Source organism: Salmo trutta, chromosome 4, assembly GCF_901001165.1.
Source record: "Salmo trutta chromosome 4, fSalTru1.1, whole genome shotgun sequence".
Lineage (NCBI taxonomy): Eukaryota > Metazoa > Chordata > Actinopteri > Salmoniformes > Salmonidae > Salmo > Salmo trutta.
Window position 1 is genome coordinate 34097465 of NC_042960.1, and position 26037 is coordinate 34123501.

At 42.7% G+C, this 26037-nt stretch overlaps 2 protein-coding genes across 3 annotated transcripts in view; both read left to right on the forward strand.

The window, feature by feature from the left end:
- Positions 1 to 9883, forward strand: part of LOC115192273 (zinc finger CCCH domain-containing protein 3-like) — an 85501-nt gene extending 75618 nt beyond the window's left edge. For both annotated transcript variants that reach the window (XM_029750583.1, XM_029750584.1), the window contains 3 exons: positions 907 to 1076; positions 1355 to 1545; positions 9560 to 9883. In XM_029750583.1, the coding sequence (XP_029606443.1) occupies positions 907 to 1076; positions 1355 to 1545; positions 9560 to 9591 (393 nt within the window). In that variant the 3' untranslated portion in view covers positions 9592 to 9883. The remainder of the gene's footprint in view (positions 1 to 906; positions 1077 to 1354; positions 1546 to 9559) is intronic.
- A 9200-nt stretch (positions 9884 to 19083) lies between these two features.
- LOC115192274 (transcription factor MafAa) lies at positions 19084 to 23546 on the forward strand. The gene has a single exon (XM_029750585.1). It carries the CDS (start codon positions 20240 to 20242, stop codon positions 21164 to 21166), a length of 927 nt encoding a protein of 308 aa, XP_029606445.1. The 5' UTR covers positions 19084 to 20239; the 3' UTR covers positions 21167 to 23546.
- Positions 23547 to 26037: the final 2491 nt, after the last annotated feature.

The window sequence follows — 26037 nt, forward strand, 5'->3', positions numbered from 1 at the left end:
CTTACCCCCAACCTCACTCTATTTCTGGACCAACCTGCTCCAGGCTGCCCCCCACACACCACATACACACAAACACGGCTCGCACCCCATAGTGAGTATAATTAGCTTTTCTGACAGGTGGGAGGGATCGAATCTCCCTCAGAATGAAGTTACCAATTTACGCCCATATTACACCGTCACACACACTCTCACTGTCACATACACTCTCACCAGACCTTCATCTGTATACTCACTCAGGCACACGCAGTGCTCTTAAGATGACCATGTTCAAGCGCACACACACACTCAAAAACAAAGCTTTGAAACACATACACTGAGTATACAAAACATTAGGAACATGACAGACTGACCAGGTGAATCCAGGTGAAAACTATGATCCCTTATTGAGGTCACCTGTTAAATCCACTTCAGTCAGTGTAGATGAAGGGGAGGGAGGCGGTTAAAGAAGGATTTTTAAGCCTTGAGACAATTGAAACATGGATTGTGTATGTGTGCCATTCAGAGGGTGAATGGGCAAGACATAATATTTAAGTGCCTTTGAATGGGTATGGTAGTAGGTACCAGGCACACCGGTTTGAGTGTGTCAAGAACTGCAACGCTGCTGGGTTTCAAGAATGGTCCACCACCCAAAAGACATCCAGCCGACTTGACACAACTGTGGCAAGTATTGGAGTCAACATGGGCCAGCATCCCTGTGGAACGCTTTCGACACCTTGTAGAGTCCATGCCCCGACGAATTGAGGTTTTTCTGAGGGCAAAAGGGGGTTTAACTCAATATTAGGAAGTAAACAACATGTTTTTTACACTCCGTGTAGTAACAGACCAGTCTAAAACTGTCTTCTCGGGTTATGTTAACCTCCTGTGTGTTTGATATAATAAGTGGTATCGGTCTGTCCTCTCCTCCAGTGTAAGAAGAAGCACACCTTGGTGTGTCCAGACTTCTCCAGTAGTGGCTCCTGTCCTCGAGGGGCCCAGTGTAAGCTCCAGCACCGTCAGAGGGCCAAACGCACCGCTCCTAACCCCAACCCCACCACAGGCCCCTCCGCTGCCCCGGCCAAGAAGGCCCGCACCAAGAGGTCAAGAACAGGCCCTCTGTCAAAATAATTAAATGACAAAGTGAAATTAATTAGATACAATTTATATATTTTTTAAAATGTAATAAAACAGAGCAAATAGATTACATTACAAATTGAAAACAGACATTTTGGAAAATGCATAGGCAACAACCATAAACCAACACAGTAAAAACAGACATTAATTTATATTGCCAGATGTGCACAGATTAGATTACATTTCGATGTCAACGATGTTTTCTAATCTCCTCCTTTTCCACTTCCCCCTCTCCTCTCTTCAGGCCTAGCCTGTCAGTGGTTCTACCTGATGACCAGGCGGCAGAGAGTTCTGCTCAGGCAGATCCAGGGACACCCTCGTCTTCTTCCTTGGGTCCTCACAAGACCAAGCTCCCGTCGTTCATCTCCCTCTCCAGCTCCCCCGAAGACACAGACGCTCCGGACACGCCCCCTGCCGACGGGGCAGAGGTCACAGGTGAGAGGTGATACAGTGACCAGGAAAGTTAGTCTAGTTCAGGGTTGTGTCCTACAGAGGTCAGGAAACTGCCTCTATGGACGCAATGTTGACTCCTATGACCTGGAGGGGTGGGCTCATCAAACAGGGCATTGGAAAATTGTGGTAATCATAGCGACCACTGTGATTCTTCCAACTGCCCCATGTTTTTAAAACATTGCTCAGATGGTCCACTGCTAATCGAGGAAAGATGTTGAATGGATAAAAAAAAAAAAAGATCAAATCAAGATCCATTCAAATTATTTGTCACATGCTTCATAAACAGGTGTAGACTAACAGTGAAATGTTTACTTACGGGCCCTTTACTTAGGAGTAAAGTGACTAGGTAACAGAATAGATAATAAGCAGTAGCAGCAGTGTATGTGATGAATCAAAATATTTAGGGCAAAATAGTCAATGCAGATAGTCCGGGTTAGCTATTTGGTTAACTGTTTAGCAGTCTTATGGCTCGGGGGGTAGAAGCTGTTTAGGGTCCTGTTGGTTTCAGACTTGGTGTATTGGTACCGCTTGCCATGCAGTAGCAGAGAGAACAGTCTTTGGTGGTTGGCGTCTGTGAAAATGTTTAGTGACTTCCTCTGATACCACCTGGTATAGATGTCCTGGATGGCAGGGAGCTCAGCCCCAGTGATGTACTGGGCCATACGCACTACCCTCTGGAGCACCTTGCGGTCGGATGCCAAGTAGTTGCCATGCCAAGCAGTGATGCAGCCAGTCAAGATGTTGTCAGTGGTGCAGCAGTATAACTTTTTGAGGATCTGAAGGCCCATGCCAAATCTTTTTAGCCTCCTGAGCGGGAAGAGGCGTCGTCGTGCCTTCTTCACGACTGTTGGTGTGTGTGGACCATGTTAATTCCTTAGTAATGTGGACACTGAGGAACTTGAAGCTCTCAACCCGCTCCACTACAGCCCCGTCAATGTGCATGGGGGCGGCCCTCCATTTCCTGTAGTTCAGGATCAGTTGCTTTGTCTTGCTGACGTTGAGGGAAAGGTTGATGTCCTGGCACCACACCATCCTCGTCAGTGATCAGGCCTACCACCGTTGTGTCGTCAGCAAACTTAATAATGATGTTGGAGTCGTGCGCAAACAGGGAGTACAGGAGGGGACAAAGCACGGACCCCTGAGGGCACCATTGCCATGGGGTAAATATTAGTGGATGAGGAAATAAGGTTTAGGAACGCCCTGATATTGGGGTACTTAGGTACTTTTAGGACGTTGATAATGGTTGCAGTAGAAGGTAATATTTGAGTATGATAATACTTAGCTGGAAGTGTAATAGTGCTTAGTGGGAGAGAGGTAATAATATTTAGGTTTGGGGCAAGAGGGAGGCACAGCTGGGCTCTCTGTTGACAGACTGACAGATAGAGGATTAGAAGAGGGCCTCCCTCCCCCGTCACCCTCCCTCATTCCCCCTGTCGGCCTCCCCCAGTCGCCTACTCTCTCTTCTATGTCCACCTGCCTCTGCCCCTCCCTGACATAGAGGAACCCTCAATCACACACTAACACACACATTTACTCTCACTGTCCAGTAGTGAAGAAACAGACAGACACCACAAATGAACTTACCACTTCAATTCTCTTTCTATTGCCCTCCTTCTCATATTATCTTTCAGTAACGGTACATTTTAACAATGTCTACATTTTGCTTGAAAGAAATAAACAATCTGTTTCTACCTAATACTAAGTAGTACCTTGCGGTACAGTACATGATGTAATAACTCCAAAAGAAAGTGTTAATACATTACTATGTTATTAGCATATTACCATTACATTTCTAAGTAAATACCAGGAAGACGGCGACTGTAAATTACACCAGAAGCTTTCTCTCACTTTCTCTCCATCTGTCATCCCTCTCTCCCTCACTCTGTCACCATCCCTCTCTCCATGTCTGTTTCGGTTCATATTTAGTCTCTCTTCTCCAGGAAACAACTCTGACCTTTCACCTTTAGCTGCCCCTGTGTGATCTGGACATCCTGCATGGCACTCCCTTACCGCTAGCTACCATGACACACACACATACACAAACACACATATATATATATATCTCACGCACATGGGATCTCTCTCCTTCACTTCATCTCAATGTATCTTGCTCCCTTTACATGGACTCTGGAACTCAGTCTCTCTCCATCTGTCATCCCCCCCTCTCTCTCCCCTGTGTCCCCCTCTTTCTTCTCTTCTCTCTCTCTATTCTCCTCCTTAACCCTCACTTCATCCCAGCTTTAGTATGTCTTTAAATCCTGCAGAGGGTCTTGCCTGCATCATTGGTTATTCCTGTCTGGGTTAGCTGGCTGTAGCACATGCTGACTGGGGTGTATATGTGTGAGTGTGTAGAGCCAGGGCTTATTTGGAACCAGGGCTCCCTTCCGGGAACACAGCAGTCAGAGCTCAGTCTATAGCTGCTGTGGTGCCCTGTGGCAGTCTCCCATGGGCACGGAAGGCTATTTTAATGTCTGGGTACAGTGGTAGCAGGGTACAGAGCAGCTACCAGTCACAGCAAAAACTCAGTATATACAGACAAAGAAGAACAATGAGGCAGACCATATACAGTGCATTCGGAAAGTATTCAGACACCTTGACTTTTTTCCACATTTTGTTACATTTTAGAATAAGGCTGTAATGTATTAAATAATTTTTTCCCTCATCAATCTACACACAATGCCCCATAATGACTAAGAGGAAACAGTTTTTTAGAAATGTTTGAAAATGGATTACAAATGAAAAATGTAAATACCTTATTTACATAAGTATTCAGGCCCTTTGTTATGAGACTCAAAATTGAGCTCAGGTGCATCCTGTTTCCATTGATCATCCTTGAGATGATCAATGTGGTAAATTGATTGGACATGATTTGGAAAGGCACACACCTGGTGGCAACATCATGTTGTGGGGATGTTTTCAGCCACAGGTACTGAGAGACTAGTCAGGATCGAGGGAAAGATGAACAGAGAAAAGTACAGAGAGATACTTGATGAAAACCTGAGCACTCAGGACCTCAGACTGCGGTAAGGTTCACCTTCCAACAGGACAACAACCCGAAGCACACAGCCAAGACAATGCAAGGGTGGCTTCGGGACAAGTCTCTGAATGTCCTTGAGTGGCCCAACCAGGGCCCAGACTTCAACCCGATAGAACATCTCTGGAGAGACCTGAAAATAGCTGTTCAGCGACGCTCCCCATCCAACCTGACAGAGCTTGAGATTATCTGCAGAGAAGAATGGGAGAAACTCCCCAACTACAGGTGTGCCAAGTAGGGCTGACCCCAATTAGTCGACTGGTCTATTGTTCGGTCGTTAGGTTGTTGGTCACCCGAGATTGCTTTAGTCGAGCAGTAACAAATATTTACAGTACCAGTCAGAAGGATGGACTAATCCTTCATCTGAAAATGTTGTCTTAGGCTGCATGTGGACGGCGTGACGCAATTGCGGCGCCTCCAGAGGCATGCAGAGGCCAAATCGAGCTCCGTACCGCATCGCCATGCGCCTCCCACATTTTTTTAACAATGCGGAGGGCTCTCTATAGGTCCGCATTGACATGATTGGTTGACATCCTGTATGAACACAAACTCACCTTGACAACAGCTCTGCACTGCTCTGCGAAGCGCAAGAAGTATGCTGAGGCCATATCAACGTTAAATGCTGCCGGGCCAATGCAGACGACAGATTGACCATGCACCCAGATGCATTTCTCTCTCCAGATTGCGCTCTCTCTCCCCCCGTTTGTACACGTTCATTGTATATATCACCTGTAGTACATTTACCGTTAAATTATAGGAATTTTCGTCTACAATGTTTGTTACTTCGGTTACGGTAATTTATTTTAATGCGTTCAATATTATTCCGGTCTTCCCGTTCTCATTATCGGAGTGGACACATTGTTTGCGGAGTCCACAACCTATATTACACTTGTGAAAAAGTGTTGGTTTATTTCATTCCATTTATGAGTTTTGTCAATTTAGTAATTTTCTTTGGTTTGGAGCTCTCCTGTCAATGTTGCGTAAGGACGTGCACGCATAGAAGTAGACCTAAAGGTTACTTGGCCTGGGCGCCAATGTAGGCTTTACTTTTTAGGTTTGTATCATTTTCATTTAGATTTGGATCAAATTTTGATTAACCACATGACAATGATTTTGACATATGAAGATGTTATTATACATTAAACGAATCTGTTTCACCAAAATGTGCATATGAAAACCATAACTGTCGCCCTCTTGAGGCATTTGACTTATTTCATCAAACCGTAAACTTTAAGCATCGGACAAGCTCAATGCATATAGTTGATTTTATTCAAACATAGGGTGTGTCTATATATGGAAAGATGCACGTTTAAAAATGTTGACCAACAGATTGGTCGAAAGATCAGACGACCTTCGGTCGGCCAAGATACATTTTTTTTGTCCTACTGCCAAGAAGACTCAAGGCTGTAATTGCTGCCTAAGGTGCTTCAACAAAGTCTTGAGAAAAGGGTCTGATATTTCAGTTTTTACTGTTTTTGCTTTGTCATTATCGGGTATTGTGTGTAGATTGATGGGGTGGAGGGGGGACTATTTAATCAATTTTAGAATAAGGCTGTAACCAGTGGTGTAAAACTACTTTAAAGTACTACTTAAGTAGTTTTGGGGGTATCTGTACTTTACTTTACTATTTATATTTTAGCATTTTACTGGGTGACTTTTACTTGAGTCATTTTCTATTAAGGTATCTTTACTTTTACTCAAGTATGACAATTGAGTACTGTTTCCACCACTGGCTGTAATGTAACAAAATGTGGAAAAAGTGAAGGGGTCTGAACACTTTCCGAATGCACTGTACACACACACACACACACACACACACACACACACACACCATACACACACACTTAGGCACACAAACACACGATCCTCCTGAGACACAGCAAGTGGTCGGTTACACACACATACACACACAGACCACCTTCAACTCTGTGTCCAGTGCAGTTAAGTGTTACTAATGAGCGCTGGTTTATCCCCCAACACACACACACCTTCACACACTTTCCACACCCCTGTGGCTTGTTAAGGGTGGAAAGAATCCAAACAAGTTCCTCTCCACTGGGGCTGTTGCAGTGACCGTATTACTGCCACACCAGCAGTCATGAGTCATGACCGTAGTAAAATTCCATGTGACCATTGAGTCACGGGAATCTCCTTTCACGCACTCTGGACATGCGTTGGTAGTATCCAATTCGCTAACTACCATCAGGTCCTCATGGACTGGTACTCAGGGCTCTATTGTCCCTCTAACCACTCTGACGTCAATGCAAATGCAATGGAAAAGTCACATCAAACACTTATCATCAAAACAGTATCATGCTTTTAAAACTCACCTCACTGTGATGATCAATTTGAAGAAAGAAGTTCAAAAGCAGTTTGAAACTGAGTGTAAAACATGGTTGTTGTGGATGTTTCAACACAGTGAGACGGACAGCGCTTTCTAAGGTGATGATTAATTCAAAACACCCTTGTGCATTTTAGAGCTTATGCATATGCATAGGCTTATGAGCCCAAGCCTGGGGGGAAAAAAACGTAATTAAATGGATTGTGCTGTTATACAATACATAGCCTACCGCATATTACGCATTGCAGAAAACATAAAACAAAACCGATTTAAGATGTCTTTGGTACATAATTGGTTTAGAGTGAAATAAGGGTTTATTATGTTTATATTTATTTATTTCTCATCTGCTCATATTAAGCACAACTCCGCTATCAAACTGAAGTTGCCTATCTGGCGTCATTGATCAACAAACTAGCGGGAAAGCTTTTTTTTCTGACTTTCTCAAATCATCAATTAGCCTATAGTCACATCATGCAGCCCATACTGTGCATTCGGACCTCTTGACTTTTTCCACATTTTGTTACGTTACAGCCTTATTCTAAAATTGATTATATATTTTTTCCCCCTCAATCTACACACAATACCCCAAAATGACAAAGCAAAACAGTTTTATTTTTATTTTTTTAATCTAATTTATGAAATACAAAAAAGGTGGAAGGTGAACCTCTGCCCCAGTCTGAGGTCCTGAGCGCTCTAGAGCAAGTTTTAATCAAGAATCTCTGTAATTTGCTCTGTTCAACTTTCCCCCGATCCTAACTAGTCTCCCAGTCCCTGGTGCTGAAAAACATCCCAACAGCATGATGCTGCCACAACCATGCTTCACCGTAGGGATGGTGCCGAGTTTCCTCCAGACGTGACGCTTGGCATTCAGGCCAAAGAGTTCAAACTTGGTTTCATCAGACCAGAGTATCTTGTTTCTCATGGTCTGAGAGTCTTTAGGTGCGTTTTGGCAAACTCCAAGCGGGCTGTCATGTGGCTTCCGTCTGACCACTCTACCATAAAGGCCTTATTGGTAGAGATGGTTGTCCTTCTGATCCCATCTCTAGAGAGGAACTCTGGAGCAGTGACCATCGGGTCCTTGGGGACTTCCCTGACCAAGGCCCTTCTCTCCCGATTGCTCAGTTTGGCTGGGCGGCCAGCTCTAGGAAGAGTCTTGGTTGTTCCAAAATTCTTCTATTTAAGAATGATGGAGGCCACTGTGTTCTTGGGGACCTTCAAAGTTACAGAAATATTTTGGTACCCTTCCCCAGATATGTGCCTCGAAGAAATCCTGTCTCTGAGCTCTATGGACAATTCCTTCGATCTCATGGCTTGGTTTTTGCTCTGACATGCACTGTCAACTGTGGGACCTTATATTGACTGGTGTGTGCCTTTCCAAATCATGTCCAATCATTTGAATTTGCCACGTGTGGACTTCAATCAAGTTGTAGAAACGTCTCAAGGTTGATCAATGGAAACAGGATGCACCTGATCTCATTTTCGAGTCTCGTAGCAAAGAGTCTGAATACTTATGTAAATAAGGTATCTGTTTTTTTTATTTTCAATACATTTGCAAAAAAATAAAAAATCTTAAAACCTGTTTTCACTTTGTCATGATGGGGTATTGTGTGTAGAGGAGAACAATTTTTTAAAAAGCCGTTTTAGAATACGCCTGTAACGTAACAAAGTGGAAAAAGTCGAGGTCTGAATACTTTCCGAATATGTTTTGATTTCTAAGACATTCTAAGGTTCGTATCATTTACAACTAAAGCTGCCAAATAACTCTTAATCGTGTGTAGAAGACCTGTTTCAAATGATCACTTTCATGCTCATCGTAGCCACTTTATATGCGCACTTGCTCCAGATTGGTAAGAATATCCTTTCTATTTTATTCAGCTAGGTTCAATTATATTCTTCTTACTATAAAATCATACAATATAAAATAATGGCATGGGACTTATAGGCATATATTGTCAGCTAAATCAACAAGCCTACTGCTTACGGCATGGCGCATATGCACAGATAACATACAGTAGGCAAACTCATATTCTGTTCTTCTGAAATGCATTTTCTTCATAACATAATTTTTCTTTAGAACTGACAAAAATAAATTATGGATTTATTTTGATTGTGTATGTTAAATTGATTTATTACACTTTTTAAATGTAGATTCCAAAGGCACACATCAGCAGCTTGTGTGTGTGGAGGCCTGGAGATGCTAAACTTTTTTTATGTTAATTAATGGTCAATTACCGTGATACCGGCAGGCTTTTGCATGACAATAACCGTCTGACAACATTTCATGACCGCCACAGCCCTGCTCTCCACTTTACATAACTTTACATAACGCATGCACACACACCCCTGTTCTCCCATTCATTCAGTTCCCAGTTTGCTCATCAGCGGAGATGCCATCACTCAGGCTTTCAGTAGGAAAGAGAGCCCTGCGTTTCACCCATTCACATCCTCAGGCACACCATCAGTCACACACACACACACACACACACACACACACAGCCTGTCGTTTTGTACACCCCTGTGGTTGTAGAGCGATCTCTCTGCTGTCTGACATGTTAGTTTTGTTGATATCTTTAATCTCAGTCTGTTTCTGTCTTGCCTGTCTGTCTGTCTGTCCTCCACAGAGAGAATACTGCAGATCAAGCCTCGACTCTAGAACTACAGGAACTAGAATGGATACTGCCTGAACACCAAGTGAGCTTTGAAAATACTCCAGAGACGTATGTATTGAATGCTTATGGAAGCTCTGACGTTTCTCAGACCCATATCTGTATCTGCTCTCAACCATACTCAGGGTCTTTAATGTAGCTAAAAGTTTGCTTTATGGACTCATACATTTCATACAGCAATGATGTTTGTAATACAGATTGTATTGATATTTGAACATGTTTTTTTTTTTGTAAACTGGAGATTGACGAATTTGGAATAAAATGTATGTTATTACTGTACATGCCTTTGTTGGACTTTGTTTTGCTCTTGGGTCGGGGGGGGGGGGTGTGCTAGCCTCTGATTGTCTGCTTTAAGGCCCATCCTTCTGATAAAATAACTATTACCCACCAACCTCTCTCCCTCCTACCTTCTCTCATCTTCCATCCCTCTCCAAGATCGTTCTCTTCTCCTTGATCGTGCTCGGTCTCTCTCACACCGTCTCTTTGTGTCATATAATTAGTGTGTAGGGAGATGGAGAGTGGCACAGAGAGGATGTAGGGATGTGTAATCCATCCATTACCTGCCTACTGAGCCCAAAGCAGCCCCTGATAATAAAACTATTACTACGCCCTTTGTGTGTTTGTGTGTGTGTGTGTGTCTCTAGTGTGTGTGTGTCTCTAGTGTGTGTGTATATGTATATATGTGTACAGCTCCTGATATTTTGACCATTAATACGCTATTTAACCGAGGCGTCGTCACAGTGACAAATGACTGTTGCGTCGCCCTGGGGAGCATGTTCACACCCCGGAGCTTACCACGGCAACACAGAGCATTAATTCACGCTAAGGAGCTCACACACACAATGTAGACCAAGGTTATTGTAGTAGCTAAACTAAAACTGAAACGAATACAAAAACGAATCATGAAAAAACGATTTAATAAACTGAAATAAAATAATTTACAAAACTAAAACTATCCTATTTGACTCCAAAACGAACTAAAATTCAATAAAAACCATCATGAATTATGTTCAGTTAGTTTTCTTCCTAAACTTTTGGTAAAAATCTAATGGAGGTTTTCAAGCTTTTGGGGGGGTTCAAGCTCCTGAATCTAGCAGGCAAATGATGTTAGGAGATGGCAATGTTTCCAATAGGTCTAGCTTGTGCACCACTATCACTAGCTGAACCGGGGAAAAATGGCTAGGTGGCTAACTTGATTATTCTTACAAGTTAAAAGGCATTTGATTGGCGTAAACCACTATGCATCAGTGGTGTGAACATGGGTGAAACACGAGTTTCCTTCCACCATATTTTTTTGCACCAGTCTCAGCGCTATTCCTTTTAAATCCAAGTAATATTGAGATTGACTTAATAATTGAAATGTAACCTATGATCTGACCCATCACCTTATGTATAACTGCCCCCCAATGCAAGAAGTGACTTCCCAAAAAACACTATGCAACAATATTTACTATGTATCTTACAGGATGAATGTGCAACAAGCTCTCACTGCAGAATCCGTTTGTCCATAAACGTAAAATGTCAAAGTTTAAGATGAGGCATTCATTCCGAATGACTAAGTCAAGGGTTAAGGTTTGGGATAGGGTTAAAGCAAAACAACTCCAAGGTTAAGTTTAGGCATTAACTCAACCGTTAAAGTAACTGCCCAGTGTTTCCAGATTTCTATTAAATATGCATACAATATAAATGTTTTTCTTTCCAATTTGTTTTTATTAGGTATGCTAAAAAACTGCTTTTCTGAGTTGGAATGGTGTGGGTTTCCCCAACAACAGAATGGTGTGGACGTATACCGGTCATAAAAAATATCCATGCAAGTAGACCGCTGATTGGCTAGCTCATTCTCCTCTAGACCGCTGATTAGCCAGCTCATCCTTCTCAGGGAGATGACATCATGTTCTATGAGGACATTGCAAGCATTTTTTTTAAATGGTCTGTTTGAGATAGAAGTTTGAGGTGGATTTCTTTGTGTTTTTTTCTCCAATATATGCTTTGGTCACAAATACGAGTATAGGACGAGTCAACAACATCATTTGGTTATGAGTTAACAGAATATGAACTCTTCAAAGTAAGATTTCCTGTGGGCAGTTATTTTAAGGTAAGGATTGAGGTTTGTGATAGGGTTAAAACAAAAAACAGTGCCTAGAACTGGAATTGAGCTCGCGACCCTCGGAGCCGGAGCTCGCGACCCTCGTAGCCAGAGCTCGCGACCCTCGTAGCCAGAGCTCGCGACCCTCGGAGCCAGAGCTCGCGACCTTCGGAGCCAGAGCTCGCGACCCTCGGAGCCAGAGCTCGCGACCCTCGGAGCCGGAGCTTATGGCTTACAACCATCCGCCATCCCCGTCTACAACGCCGTAGAAAACCCCAAGCCTACTTGGTGGTTATAGCACTCACCCTTTCCCCTAGTGGCCGGTTTTGTAGTAATCTCCCGACGTCCTGCTTACCTGGACAGTCGTCGAATTTCACAGTGGATCTTGAGCGACCAAGCTGGAACGAGGACAGGATTGGATGATTAGGAAACAACGACTACTCTTTCTTTCACTGTCTTTTTTTTCTCAATATATCTAGATGCAGAAAGTGCACACAAGTTCTGCCCACTGTAACCATCAATGTGTGCATGTGACTAATCCACCTGATTCTCTATGTGATCTATTGACAGTGGAGAGAGACAGCTGGACATGATTGTAACACGAGACAAAATTCACAAATTCTACACTACAATGTAGTCATGTCTTAAAGATGTAATATGCAGAAATCGCTTTCCTGGTTGCTAAAATTCTACAGTAGCATTTGGTGGACCGGAAAAACTAATTGGTACAATTTAAGGCCATGTGGCAATCAATAATGCAGGCACTAGGCATGGGAGCATGAGGGTCTGTGCTGATCAGATGTAGTCGTTGTTTGTGTGCATCTGTAAGTTGATGGTTGCATGTGTATGTTTGTATCTGGTGTGGATTATTTATTTTTTTATGACAAATAAAATATTTTTTAAAGAAAAGGAAGCACACACCCCAAACCCCACGAGGGTTTGATTTCTAAAAGATGTGTCCGGAGATTTGGTCTAAAATCCTAAATTAATCAGGAATGAGCAAGGTCAACTATACCATAAGGAGCCCTTATTCATGTCCTCATTACTTGTTGTGCAAAAAGACCACTCATGGTATGTAAAGTTTAAACAAACAATATTGTAATCACCATGGTCACAACCATAAACTGTCAACTCCATCTGCCTGATAGGTTAAGATGTAATATTAATTTTGGTTCAAATATGTTACATTCAATTAGGTTTTAGTTATAAAGAAACTGCGATTAAAAAAAATGCTACTGTGTATACCACTACAATGAAGAAGAAAAAAATGTATACAGTAGCAGTCAAAAGTTTGGACACCTACTCATTCCAGGGTCTTTATTTTTTTTTTTACTATTTTCTACATTGTAGAATAATAGTGAAGATATCTAAACTATGAAATAACACATATGGAATCATGTAGTAACCAGTGTTAAACAAATCAAAATATATGTTATATTTAACATTCTTCAAAGTAGCCACCCTTTGCCTTGATGACAGCTTTGCACACTCTTGGCATGGTAAATCCGACAAGTTGCATTTTATGAAGACATTTTTGGGGGTTATTGTGTGATAGCTGATACTTTGGTCTATCAAGCATATATATTAAGACAAATATCTGTGGGGAGAAAGTTTAGATTGTCCCGTCTTTCAAGAATTATTGTGCTCTAAAACAGCAACATTTTCTCTCAGCCTCGTGGCAAAATGTGTAATACACTGTGTGGTTCGAGCCCTGAATGCTGATTTGGCTGGAAGCCACGGTGTATCAGACCATGGGTATTACGGAACATATTTGATAAAATATTACTGTTCTAATTAAGTTGGTAACCAGTTTATATTAGCAATAAGGCCCCGGAGGGGTATGGCCAATATAACAAGGCTAAGGGCTGTATCCAGGCACTCCTCATTGCATCGTGCGTAAGAACAGCCATGGTATATTGGCCATATACAACACCACCTCGTGCCTTATTGCTTAAAAATAGCATGAGATTAGCTATTAACCTGTCTGGGCTAGGGGGCAGTATTGAGAATTTTGGAAAAATATGTTCCCATTTTTAACTGCCTCCTACACCAACTCAGAAGCTAGAATATGCATATTATTGTTCAGGTTTGGATAGAAAACACTCTGAATTTTCTAAAACTGTTTGAATGGTGTCTGTGAGTATAACAGAACTCCTATGGCAGGCAAAAACCTGACAAGGTTTCAAGCAGGAAGTACCCTGTCTGACAAGGAGTCGTGCGTCTTGCATCTTTTTATTGAAAAGTAAGGATCTTAGCTGTAATGTGACAATTCCCAGGGCTCCAATAGGCTCTCAGAGCCCGCGAAATAACTGAAGGTTTACGAGGGAGCCTCAGGTTGAAACATATTATCGCCTTTTGTAAGTGGATGCTCCGAGGACCTTTGAATGATGCGCGTGCATGAGTCGCTTCTGAGGAGAAATTTTATTCGGCTGTTTAGGCTCAATGCATACTCCCGGTCGGAATATTATCACTTCTCTACGACAAAAATGGCATAAAAATTGGTTTTAAACAGAGGTTGACATGCTTCGAAGTACGGTAATGGAATATTTAGACATTTTTGACACGCCAATGCGCCATGCGCGAAACCGGGAAGAAGCATTCTAGAACTCACGAACAAAACGTCGCTGTTTGGATATAACGATGGATTATTTGGGACCAAACCAACATTTGTTATTGAAGTAGAAGTCCTGGCAGTGTATTCTGATGAAGAACAAGCAAGGTAAGAACATTTTTCTTATAGGAAATGTGATTTTGGTGGATGCTGACCTGGGTGGGTATCTAAATAGCTAGCCCTGTAATGCCGGCTATGTACTTAGATTATTGCAAAATGTGCTTCATCCGAAAAGCTATTTTAAAATCGGACATATCGAGTGCATAGAGGAGTAATGTATCTATAATTCTTAAAATAATTGTTATGCTTTTTGTGAACGTTTATCGTGAGTAATTTAGCAAACTGTTAGTAAATTCAACGGAAGTTTGCCGGGGGTTATGCGTTTTCTGAACGTCACATGCTAATGCAAAAAGCTCTTTTTTGATATAAATATGAACTTGATTGAACAGACATGCATGTATTGTATAACACAATGTCCTAGGTGTGTCATCTGATGAAGATCATCAAAGGTTAGTGCTGCATTTAGCTGTGGTTTGGGTTTATGTGACATGATATGCTAGCTTGAAAAATGGCTGTCTGATTTTTTCTGGCTGGGCACTCTGCTGACATAATCTAATGTTTTGCTTTCGTTGTAAAGCCTTTTTGAAATCGGACAGTGGGGTTAGATTAACGAGATTCTTGTCTTTAAATAGCTGTAAAATAGTCATATGTTTGAGAAATTGAAGTAATAGTATTTCTAACGATTCAAAAATCGCGCCACTGGAATATCAGTAGCTGTTACGTAGGTGGGACGAAATCGTCCCACATACCCCAGACAGGTTAAACTACAAATGTTTTTCTGTGTCCCATGGCAACAAAAAAAGTTTGGAGAGGGGGGCTTGCTCGAAACCTTGCGGGCAATTTCGCGCTACGCCACTGTAGGAGACCGGGAGCTATCACTCTTCCATCCTTCCATTCCATCTTGTTTCCCTACTCCCTCTCCCTCTTGCTGAAGATGTAAGTGCCTTAGACAGGTGTCTGCTGCTGCTTGTCTCAAACCCTCAACACAGGCTGCTGAGCTCGGCAAAGCCTAATTAAGATCAATATTTGAATGTTTTGTAAAAGCGCACAAGAAAAGGGAGAGGAGAGAGAGAGAGAGAGGTGTGTGGGGGGGGGGGGGGGGTGTTATGTGTGTTTTTTCTCCCCGGTAGATAGCAGTAGCATAAAAAATGCTAACTTATTATAAAGTGGCTATTCCATTAATAAAGATCAGTTTCTTTGTGAGAAATGATTCATTAGCTCTCTCTCCTCACTCGTCCAACTATTTTATTTCCTTCGGTCAATTACCTCTCCCCCTACATTATCTTCATGTCTCATAGATTCAAGATGTGCAAGTATTGGATAAAGAAACTTACTTTTTCACTGACTCAACGTAAGCTTTGGCAAACGTCTTACAACATGTAGTAGTAGGCAAGTATGTAGGGTTTTCTGTCAAATCTCCATTTAACATGTTGCCTCTTTCTGTTGACCTTCTATTGGCTTCATAAAGTGTGCATGTGACTCTGTGTCCCTCTAGAAATTGAAACTGATTCCTTAAGACTAGCATTTAAGATGGCCACAAAAACTCTGTCTCTGATAACCTTAACACCCCCCCCCCCCCCCCCCCCCCCCCCCCACACACACACACAGACCAAGGAGAAGACTTTGGATAGAAGAGGGTTAACTTCGCCCAAAGCTTGCGCTTGTGCCCACCCTGCTCAAATAATCTCCCACTCGCTATGTGGATCTCCCGCGTGCTGATGTCCATTTTTGCTTAAATCGGTAAGAACTGCACCAGCAGCGAACACCCAATATGCAAAGGCACAATGAAATCCCTGACTTCTTCTAAATGTATGTCTCAAGGCCTCGGCCACACACACTTCCCTCTCACAATGAATGGACCTAATGGCAGATCTTCTTAAATGTGGCATTTCAATGCGGACTGCTTAGCTTGGCGTTTGGGGTCCGGCTCCTGCTTATTTGATAAAGCCCCAACCCCCGTTATGATGACTTAGTGCACCTTAAACTTCAAATACCTTGATATTTCTGTCCCGTTTCATCTTACAGTCCTACTTTTCTTTTCATCCTAGCCAGCAGATTTGAGCCAGGAAGAGAGAATGCATCCCAACTGGCACCCTATTCCCTATATAGTGCACTTCTTTTGACCAGAGCCCTATTGCCCATGGTCAAAGTGGTGCACTACAATCGGAATAAGATGCCATTTGGAAGGCAAATAGTGTATTTCACATCTGTAGTGTTGGACAGGAAGTTGAGCTCAGCGCAGTGTCAGGACGCACACAGTGTATTTCACAGCTGTAGTGTTTGGACAGGAAGTTGAGCTCAGCGCAGTCAGGTGCAGGTTTTATGGTGACTATAGGCTACTCTTCTGCCCTATTCATCTCATATTATACCTGACTAAGGTAACTTACTGCTTGCCCTCCACCGTTTTTTCATCTCAATATCACTAGACCACACGAGTCTGGGGGGCCTAGGGGCCTTGTAGGCTAATTTGACAATGCACTACCATTACACATTGCCCCTTAACCATTATTAACTTAGGTTACTGCCGTTTTTCATCTTATCACTAGACCACACCAGTTTCTCTGCAGGGCCTGAAGGGCTATGAGAAATATATTCCTTTAATTTATACTAAACAAAAATATAAATGCAACATGCAACAATTTCAAACATTTTACTATATGGAAATCAGTCCAATATAAATACATTCCGTAGGCCCTAATCTATGGATTTCACATGACTGGGAATACAGATATGCATCTGTTGGTCACAAATACCTTTTTTAAAAAAGGTAGGGGCATGGATCGGAAAACAGTATCTGGTGTGGCCAACATTTGCCACAACTATCATGCTGAAACAAGAGGTTAGGGTATCGGATGAACAGCACGACAATGGGCCTCAGGATCTCGTCACAGTTTCTCTGCATTCAAATTGCCATCGATAAAATGCAATTGTGTTCTTTGTCCGTAGCATATGCCTGCCCATGCCATAACCCCACCGCCAACATGGAACACTCTGTTCACGTTTACATTAGCAAACCACTCACCCACACGACACCATACACGTGGTCTGCGGTTGTAAGGCCGGTTGGACATACTGCTAAATTCTCTAAAATTACATTGGAGGTGGCTTGTGGTAGAGAAACTAACATTAAATGATCTGGTAACAGCTCTAGTGGACATTCCTGCAGTCAGCATGCCAACTGCACACTCCCTCAACTTGTGACATCAGGCATTGTGTTGTGTGACAAAATTGCACATTTTAGAGTGGCCTTTAATTGTCCCAAGCCCAAGTTGCACCTGTGTAATCAGCTTCTTGATTTGCCACACCTGTCAGGTGGATGGATTATTTTGGAAAAGGAGAAACGCTCACTAACAGGGATGTAAATACATTTGTGCACACAATTTAAGAGAAATAAGCTTTTTGTGCATATGAAACATTTCTGGGGTCTTTTATTTTAGCTCATGAAACATGGGACCAACACTTTACATGTTGTGTTTGTATTTTTGTTCAGTGTAATTTGATAAAGAACTATTCTTCCATTATGCTTTAATTGTCCCTCGACTAACCGCCTAACCCAATTTGCAGAGAAAAGACACAAGTGAGCAGAATCTCAGTATTCATCCTACCCTCCCTTGAGACACATATCACTGGTATCGACGTTCTGCTCAACCCTCTGCTTTGATTTTCTTTAACCCGGGTGCCTCTCCAGATGAAGACGTATGTCTCCATGATGGGGGGGGGGGGGGGGCGCACGATGGGGGCGCACGTTGCACGCAAAGTTTAATTATTTGTCGATCCGCGGAGATGGGTCGGCATGCAATTTGTAGTTAATTGCGACTTAAAACCCTGCGCAAGGGCCATCACGTGGAATAGCCTAATTGTAATTAAACCCCTCACACCCATCGTCCGGACCCTCAGCCCGACGGAAAATGTGGCTTGATTTTATGGGCGCGTGGCACTAAATCCATCACCACATAGGGTGGACTCGTGATTAGGGAGGCCTGGCCGGGGATACCAGGTTCTTTCTTGTCCCTCAGACCACAGCTGCATAGGACATGTGTCCTTGTATGTGGCATAATATACATCAAATAAGAAGCGTTATAATTACACCTCTCCAACTTTTACCATCTCACTTCATCCCAATATTATCTCCTGCTTGTTTTCTATACGCTTTTCATTAGGTGTTTCATTCAGTTTTGAAGTGAATCCTGAGACAACTTTTTGTTGTATAATTGTTTTTTATGAGAGCGTTAACGGGAGTCCCATGCTACCAGTGCTCCCAGATGGGCTTTACGGAGTGGCCAAGCACCTCAAAGTTAACCAGCCTCACTTATTCCTCCCTTGTTTAGTCTGTTTTGTCATATAATATTGACAATTCTAACGTTTCTGTTATAGACTGTAATAGATCTATTATCACCACTGTTCATTTTTTTTTTTCGTTGTTTGCTATCAATCATGTGGAAGTAAGCTAGCCTAGCGGGGCGCCTCGCGCGTAGTTTACATGTGCCTGCCTCTCTCCTCTCGGTGCAGTAGCACGATCTCGTCGCTAGAGGGGGGAGATGCACCTCTTCCGCGAGCATGAGTTCTGCGTTCCGACAGCTGCCGGCTGGTCCCAGCGCGAGATGTTGCTATAGGATAATGCAAATCCACCGCTGTCATCTTCTCCCATTGGTCCGTCACATACGAGGTGGGAGGGTCGGGCGCGTGGTGTCTTTAAAAGTGCAAATTGCCTTTCCCAGCGTCTCAGTGACACTGCGATGTTGCGCTGCACTGCAGAGCCGAAAGTAACGGCCATCTGCCGGATAGAGAGAACCAACTGTGAAAGGAATTCATCAGCTCACACACACATATACACACACTCTCACACACAGGACGCAACGTTCCCAGAGTGAAGGGGAAAACCGTGGGGACCGGCGCATTCGTGAGTACACAGCAAACTGATAAATCTGGACTGACCATTCAGAAACGGCACCACTTAGTCCTGTGTCCCACCACCGCTTAAGGAATATCTATTTTTAATATACATACCTATTTTTTGCTTGTAAGAACTCTTGAGAACTGTTTTTCTCCGAACCATTCCATTGTGGACTCCAGCAGATGCAGAAAGTGGGACTTATTTTTTATTAATTTTTTTTAAACATGTTTACGCATCTTTTATGCGCGCGTGTCTAGTGCACAGTGACTTTTTTTCCGAGCAGTCATGTGTGTGTCTTGTGTGGAAAGTTTTATTCTGGTCATATGTAACACATGCTGCATGCTGCAGTAACTTCAGTCGCGAGCACCGCGAGCCTTCCTGCTCTCCTCCTGCAGAGAGCCTGGACTCGCTGTCCTTGCGTCAGTCGAGGCGAAGAAGAAGAATACAGGAAAATATATACATTTTAAAAAAAAACAGACAACAAGAGAGCAACAACTCCAGAACGGGAGAGGAGAAAATAAAATCATCCCCTGTGCTGTTTTCCTTCACAACCACTGACTGAAGGACAGTAAATCAGAAGGCGCGAGCCGGTACAGAGGTGGAGGGAGGACAGGACCGGTTGGTGTCTCCAAATTTCACCAGGGGGCTCGAGTTTCAGCCGGCCCTGGGCCGTGGTATTAAAAAGTGAATTTGACCTGTGATAAATTGTCAACAAGAAAATCGGCAGAGGAGAACTGGCAGGTGTACAAGTTAATTTGCGTGCATACATACATTAACACCGGCGCCGCTATACATAGTAGTTGTTTTAAGGACTAGCAGCTTAATACGAAGTACCCCCTCATCTATACAACCTTACAACTCCACGCATCGGGCACACAGACGTCCTCTTCGAATCGAAGAAGCAATCTGCATCCGCGAGGGCTGCCCAGTGTCCTGCCCGGTGTTGGTTTGGCTGTGAGGGCGGGAGTCGTCGCATGGACTGACATGGCCACCGACCTCGCCATGAGCGCAGAGCTGCCCAATAGCCCACTGGCCATCGAGTACGTCAACGACTTCGACCTAATGAAGTTCGAAGTAAAGAAGGAGCCTCCAGAGGCTGACCGTTACTGCCACCGCCTCCCCCCGGGATCCCTCTCCTCCACCCCGATTAGCACGCCCTGCTCCTCCGTGCCTTCCTCGCCCAGCTTCTGCGCCCCCAGCCCCGGTGGCCAGTCGGGCCAAAACCTGGCCAACGGCGTCAACAGCAACAACAGCGGCAGCAGCAGCAACACCCAGAGTGTTGGCGGTAAGCCTCAGTTGGAGGACCTGTACTGGATCCCCAGCTACCAGCACCACATCAACCCCGAAGCACTCAACCTGACCCCCGAGGATGCGGTGGAGGCCCTCATCGGCAACGCCCATCACCACCATCACCACCACCAGGGCTACGAGGGCTTCCGCGGCCAGCAGTATGTAGGGGAGGATCTATCCGCGACCTCGGCCGGTCACCATCACCAGGCCCACCATCACCACCACCACCACGGACACCGCCTCGAGGACCGCTTCTCGGACGAGCAGCTGGTCAGCATGACAGTGCGCGAGCTCAACCGGCAACTGAGGGGGTTCAGCAAAGAGGAGGTGATCCGCCTAAAGCAGAAGAGACGCACGCTCAAGAACCGAGGTTACGCGCAGTCCTGCCGCTACAAGCGCGTGCAGCAGAGGCACATGCTGGAGAGCGAGAAGTGCACGCTCCTGAGCCAGGTGGAACAGCTGAAGCAGGACGTTGCGCGTTTGGCCAAAGAGCGGGACCTCTACAAGGAGAAGTACGACAAGCTGGCGAGCCGAAGCTACAACGGTTGCGGGCCCGGTAACAACAGAGACCCCTCCAACGGAAACCACGGGAAACTGGCCTCCACGGAATTCTTCATGTAAGAGACTGATTCGTGACGTGACTTTTGCCCCCTTCTTATATTATTTATAATTTTCTGTTTGCATTTTTTTGTTTACAGTTATTCCTTTAGGAAAAACACTCAGTGTACATTTTAAAAGTACAACATAGCATAATGCTTCATATTTAAAGAAACAAGCAAGGTAGGTGCGCACATAGGCTAAGTAGACTATTCTATGTGCGCAGATATAATTGTTCGATAAGTCTTAAAGATGCTCTTTGAATGAACTTCAATACACCAAGACCTCTTGATCTAGACATGGGATCACAAACTGTCAAATCGATAGACTGATTCATATTTTATGATGCAATAGATCTCAGAGAAACCCTGATTAACATTTGGAGTCTTTCTGAAACATGTGAATCAAGCTTGGCAAAGTAGACCTACTGGACAGAAAAACAAAACTGAAATCCTTATGTTTTTCTCAGACATTAAATCCGTACCTGTTTGTTTTGATTCTTTATATGGCATCTTAAAAGGGAGCCTTGAGCATCTTGAAGCTGGTGGGACTCAAGGAAGAGAACCCGGTATTTATTTTATCATTGGGACTGAATTGAAATCAAAGTGATCGAAACCACGGAAAAAGCAATACACCTTTGCAGCTCCTGCAAGCCCCGTTGTAGTACCGGACTGTGATGATGGGAGGGGACTCCCTGATATAGCCTTCCATCCCCGTTAACGGAAAGGGAACATTTGAATATTGCAAGTCTAGTTCCATCCCTTTTAGCAACCCTGCATGCAGGACATGTATGGTACGGTACCCCAAACCTCCAGTCATCTAACACGAAAGCATGGCCCATGGTTCTTTCCTCTCCTCCTCTCTCATCCCTCTCTTCCTAGAATAAGGCCAAGGACGCGTCTTAACCGATATTTTCAATCGATTTTTCTATTGTTTTAAAACAAAACAAAAACAAAACAAAAATAAATGATCAACTGAGCCAGATATTAGACTTTATTTATTCCCAAGTGTACATATGTGTAGAGAACAGTTTTTGTGTTATTTAGTTACCTTACTTTTCAAAGCTTTTGTTGCTTGATGATGATTCAGAATGTCTTAATACAATGTTACAGCATGCAAATAGTCTATGATATTCTCTTACTTCTACTGGACATGTGGCCCATATGATGGAAACGAGAAGCCTAACTGCACTAAGATAAGAAACATTTTGGGGTAAAACATTTTTTATGGCGTATTGATAGTTAAGGTAATAAGGTCGATATAAAAATTCGATGGGAGGTGATTTACATAATCGCTACAAATAAAAGGATGGCATTCGCTCCTAAAACTTTATGCACCAACTTATCTAAACTCTTAAAAAAAAGTGTATAATAAAAGTAATAATAGAGGTGATCTGGAGGCTTGTGAATACTAATTAATTAAGTCCGCAGTACGGTGTCTTATAGCTCAATATATCTTCTGTCTGATCTGATGTGTAGAGAGATGGCTACAGAGGTTGCTTGATTTTTAGCATACAAATTAGAATATTTTGATCTGAGGGTATGGTGCCGACTTAGACTAACTAAAAAATCCTTACTCTCATCAAGAAATCCCCGGATGGTGTGTTACCTGCTGCCTCGATATATGATGTGCAGAAGTTCTGAACCACCTTGTCAATGCCAGGTGTTAGTGCAAGGCTGATGGCGACCTGTGTAGGAATACAGCCAGGTTGACACGACAAGGATAATTATGAGAGGTGTTTGCAAGTCGAATCATAATTAAGTGGAATAGAGGTGTTGTTTTCTACCTCCCAACATGCTGTACAGAAGAAGATAATGAATTATCTTAGATAATTGCATAGATTCTAAGTGAACTTCATTGTGGTGCAAATGCAATTCGTCTTAACTTAACGAAATAACTTGTTTTGGTACTTTTTCTGATCTTAAACATTTTACAAAAAATATGTCCTATTTTAGTGAAAAGTTATTATTGATCGATTATCAATCAATTCATTCATCACTCAATCAGACAATAAAGCGGAGAGATGTGTCATTGGCCTCTGAGATTTAACCTGTGTTTTTGGTGCTAAAATTATTTCGAATTTTTAGAATTCCAACGTGAAACAGGCTTCAACACCAGCATCATGGCAAGATGGTGAAGTAAGTATATTCTGCACGGTGCAGTCGATGCCGCGTTAACGTGATCGTCGGAACTAGGAAACTCGGAAATATCCGACTTCCGAGTTTCCTAGTTCCGACTAGTATGTGAACGCTATATCTGTAGGCTATATATGATTTCTATATATTTATTCGAGAAACATTTAAATGTCCAAAGTGTGAATAAGTCAAAACAAAGACATGTTTCAAAATGGAATGTTGTTGAGAATCTTGTTTTCAAAATGTTTAATAAAAAATTCTGTCCAAAATCTGTTCATCCTTCCCCATGTCTTTCGTTTAAATGTGCCTTCAAGCATTGAAGAGTTAGGCTCCGCCTAAATATAATGTTTACTCAATACACACAAAAGGTTAAAACATCTACAGTAGCCTTATAAGAAAATAAATTGCAGTTTTTTTATAGGCCTATGAATTATTTCGAAAATAATTGTGCAAATGAAACACCTCTCGCCTGAAGCGCTCGCCTGTTTGAAATAGTAAAGATACCTGGATTGCCTTTAGAGAACGAATATCTCACGTTTCAATTAAATTATAGATTTTCTAATTTTGAGAATATCCAGTGAAACACCAGCGGATGTTTTAGCTATAACCGAGCAATTCAAGAATCGTCCATAAGCGTAATATATATATAGGCCTATAATGAAAAAGGAATCAGGCAAAATGTAATGACAATTTTCTACTTAGCCTATAGGCTAGCTCAGAGTTAAACAAATGAACGTAATTATAATAGTTCAGATATCCTATGTTTGTGCATTAGGCTATATATAAGATACGTTTCAGGTTCTGCAACGACTGGCCATCTAAATAAGGCTACTTAGCTCCAACGAAATGAGAAGCAATCTGTTGCAAAAAGTATAACATACAGAACCGAAACCACAATACTCACATTTGTCTTATTTAAAATGTACAATTATGATATTATTATTATGACCCTTTCATCATTATCCTGACGTTCGTGTTGTGCTGTATTTTAACCGAGATAAGCTACACGTGAACTTGCCTACTTTCCTCATGTCAAACGAAACAGTGTAGTCTATATCACACATCAACTGCAATTTCTGTAATGACTCACAGTAGTCTAATTTAACCGCCGTTCGACAGACAATTGGCACGAGCTTCTCCACGTCCCTCTGCTCGGTATCCGGTAACGCCACTGGACTAAATTGTCTTTCTATGCAGCCGTTTAGGCTAGTCAACTACTCTGTGTGCAGCTCTTTCTCCCCTGGCCACGAGCTTCCCACTAGGCAAAAACTGTTCCCATGTCATTTCAACAAAAACATTATTTGTGATGAAGTTGAATCAACGTGGAAAACTGATTGGACTTCAAATAAGGGAATTTCGTTGTTTTTTTTTCACCCAACCTTTAACCTAAACCCAATGACATGGTGCATGTTTTTCTTGAATTCACGTTAGTTGAAAACTCAACGAAATGTAAATCAAAACTAGATGTTGAACTGAGTCTGTGCCCAGTGGGTTTTATTGTCCGGGGAAAGCCCTGCGCGTCACCATGTGATGGATGGATGGCTCATGGACTTCGCGCGCGTTTACTGCCCTGGGCTGGCAATGCTCGCACCGCAAGGGGGAGGTTCAGAGACGTCGCTGGTATAAAAGGTAGGAGAGCAGACATCGCTCTCTAACCGCAGTGAGCATGTTTGTTTGGAATGTGGAGTGTTTAAACTGTGCGTTTAGAGCAGCCAGGCCGAATTTGGGTCCATCCCTTACAAAACAAGATTGCAGTTAGAGTGCATTATAACTGCAGAATGCTGCAATCTTGTTGTGTAAGGGATGGACCAAAATTAGGCCTGACTGCTCTAAACACAATGTTTAAACACTCCACATTACAAACTAATTAATGCAATAATTATGCAGTGAAATGCAGTTACAGTGCAGTATTACTGCAATTCGTCTGCAGTACACTGCAGTTATTCTGCAATTACTGCATCCAGAATACCACAGTTGACTGCAGTTACTGCACTTTTACTGCAGTTTCAAAACGAATCTTTTTATGCAAAGGATTCATTCAGGTGTGTGTGTGTGTGTGTGTGTGTGTGTGTGTGTGTGTGTGTGTGTGTGTGTGTGTGTGTGTGTGTGTGTGTGTGTGTGTGTGACAGAGTGGGGGTCAGTGCTGTTTAAGATGAGGGAGGATAATACTTTTTTTTTATGAGCATGACCTTATTTCTATTACAGCATATTGGATGACTGTCATTCATATTATATTCACCCAGCTCAATGTAACATCAATAGGTTTAGGCTACTACATGATGCTCAAAGTTTCCCTGTACTCATCACGAGGTTGCTACAACAGGTTTAGAGAAAAATGTGAGTAATCAAGGTGGCAGACAGTGAGACCGTCAATACCGCCTTGCACACTCTTCCCTGCATCTAGCTGACCTAGAGTATAATCCTTAGTCCAACAGTTGCAAATTAGAGTTTCTATTGGAGAAATTCAGGTATGTTTATCCCTGTTTTGTTGCGTTTGTTTTCGCTTAAGAAACATTTTTCAACAGAATCAGCGGAATGAATACAGTGCCATGAAAAGTATTTTCCTTCATTCTAATTTTCTCTACTTTTGCATATTTTTTATAATAAATGTTATCAGATCTTCAATCAAAACCTAACATTAGATAAAGGGAACTTGACTGAACAAGTAACACATCAATTACATACTTATTTCATTCATTTTATAAACAAAGTTATGCAACACCCAATGCCCCTGTGTGAAAAAGTAATTGACCCCTTGTG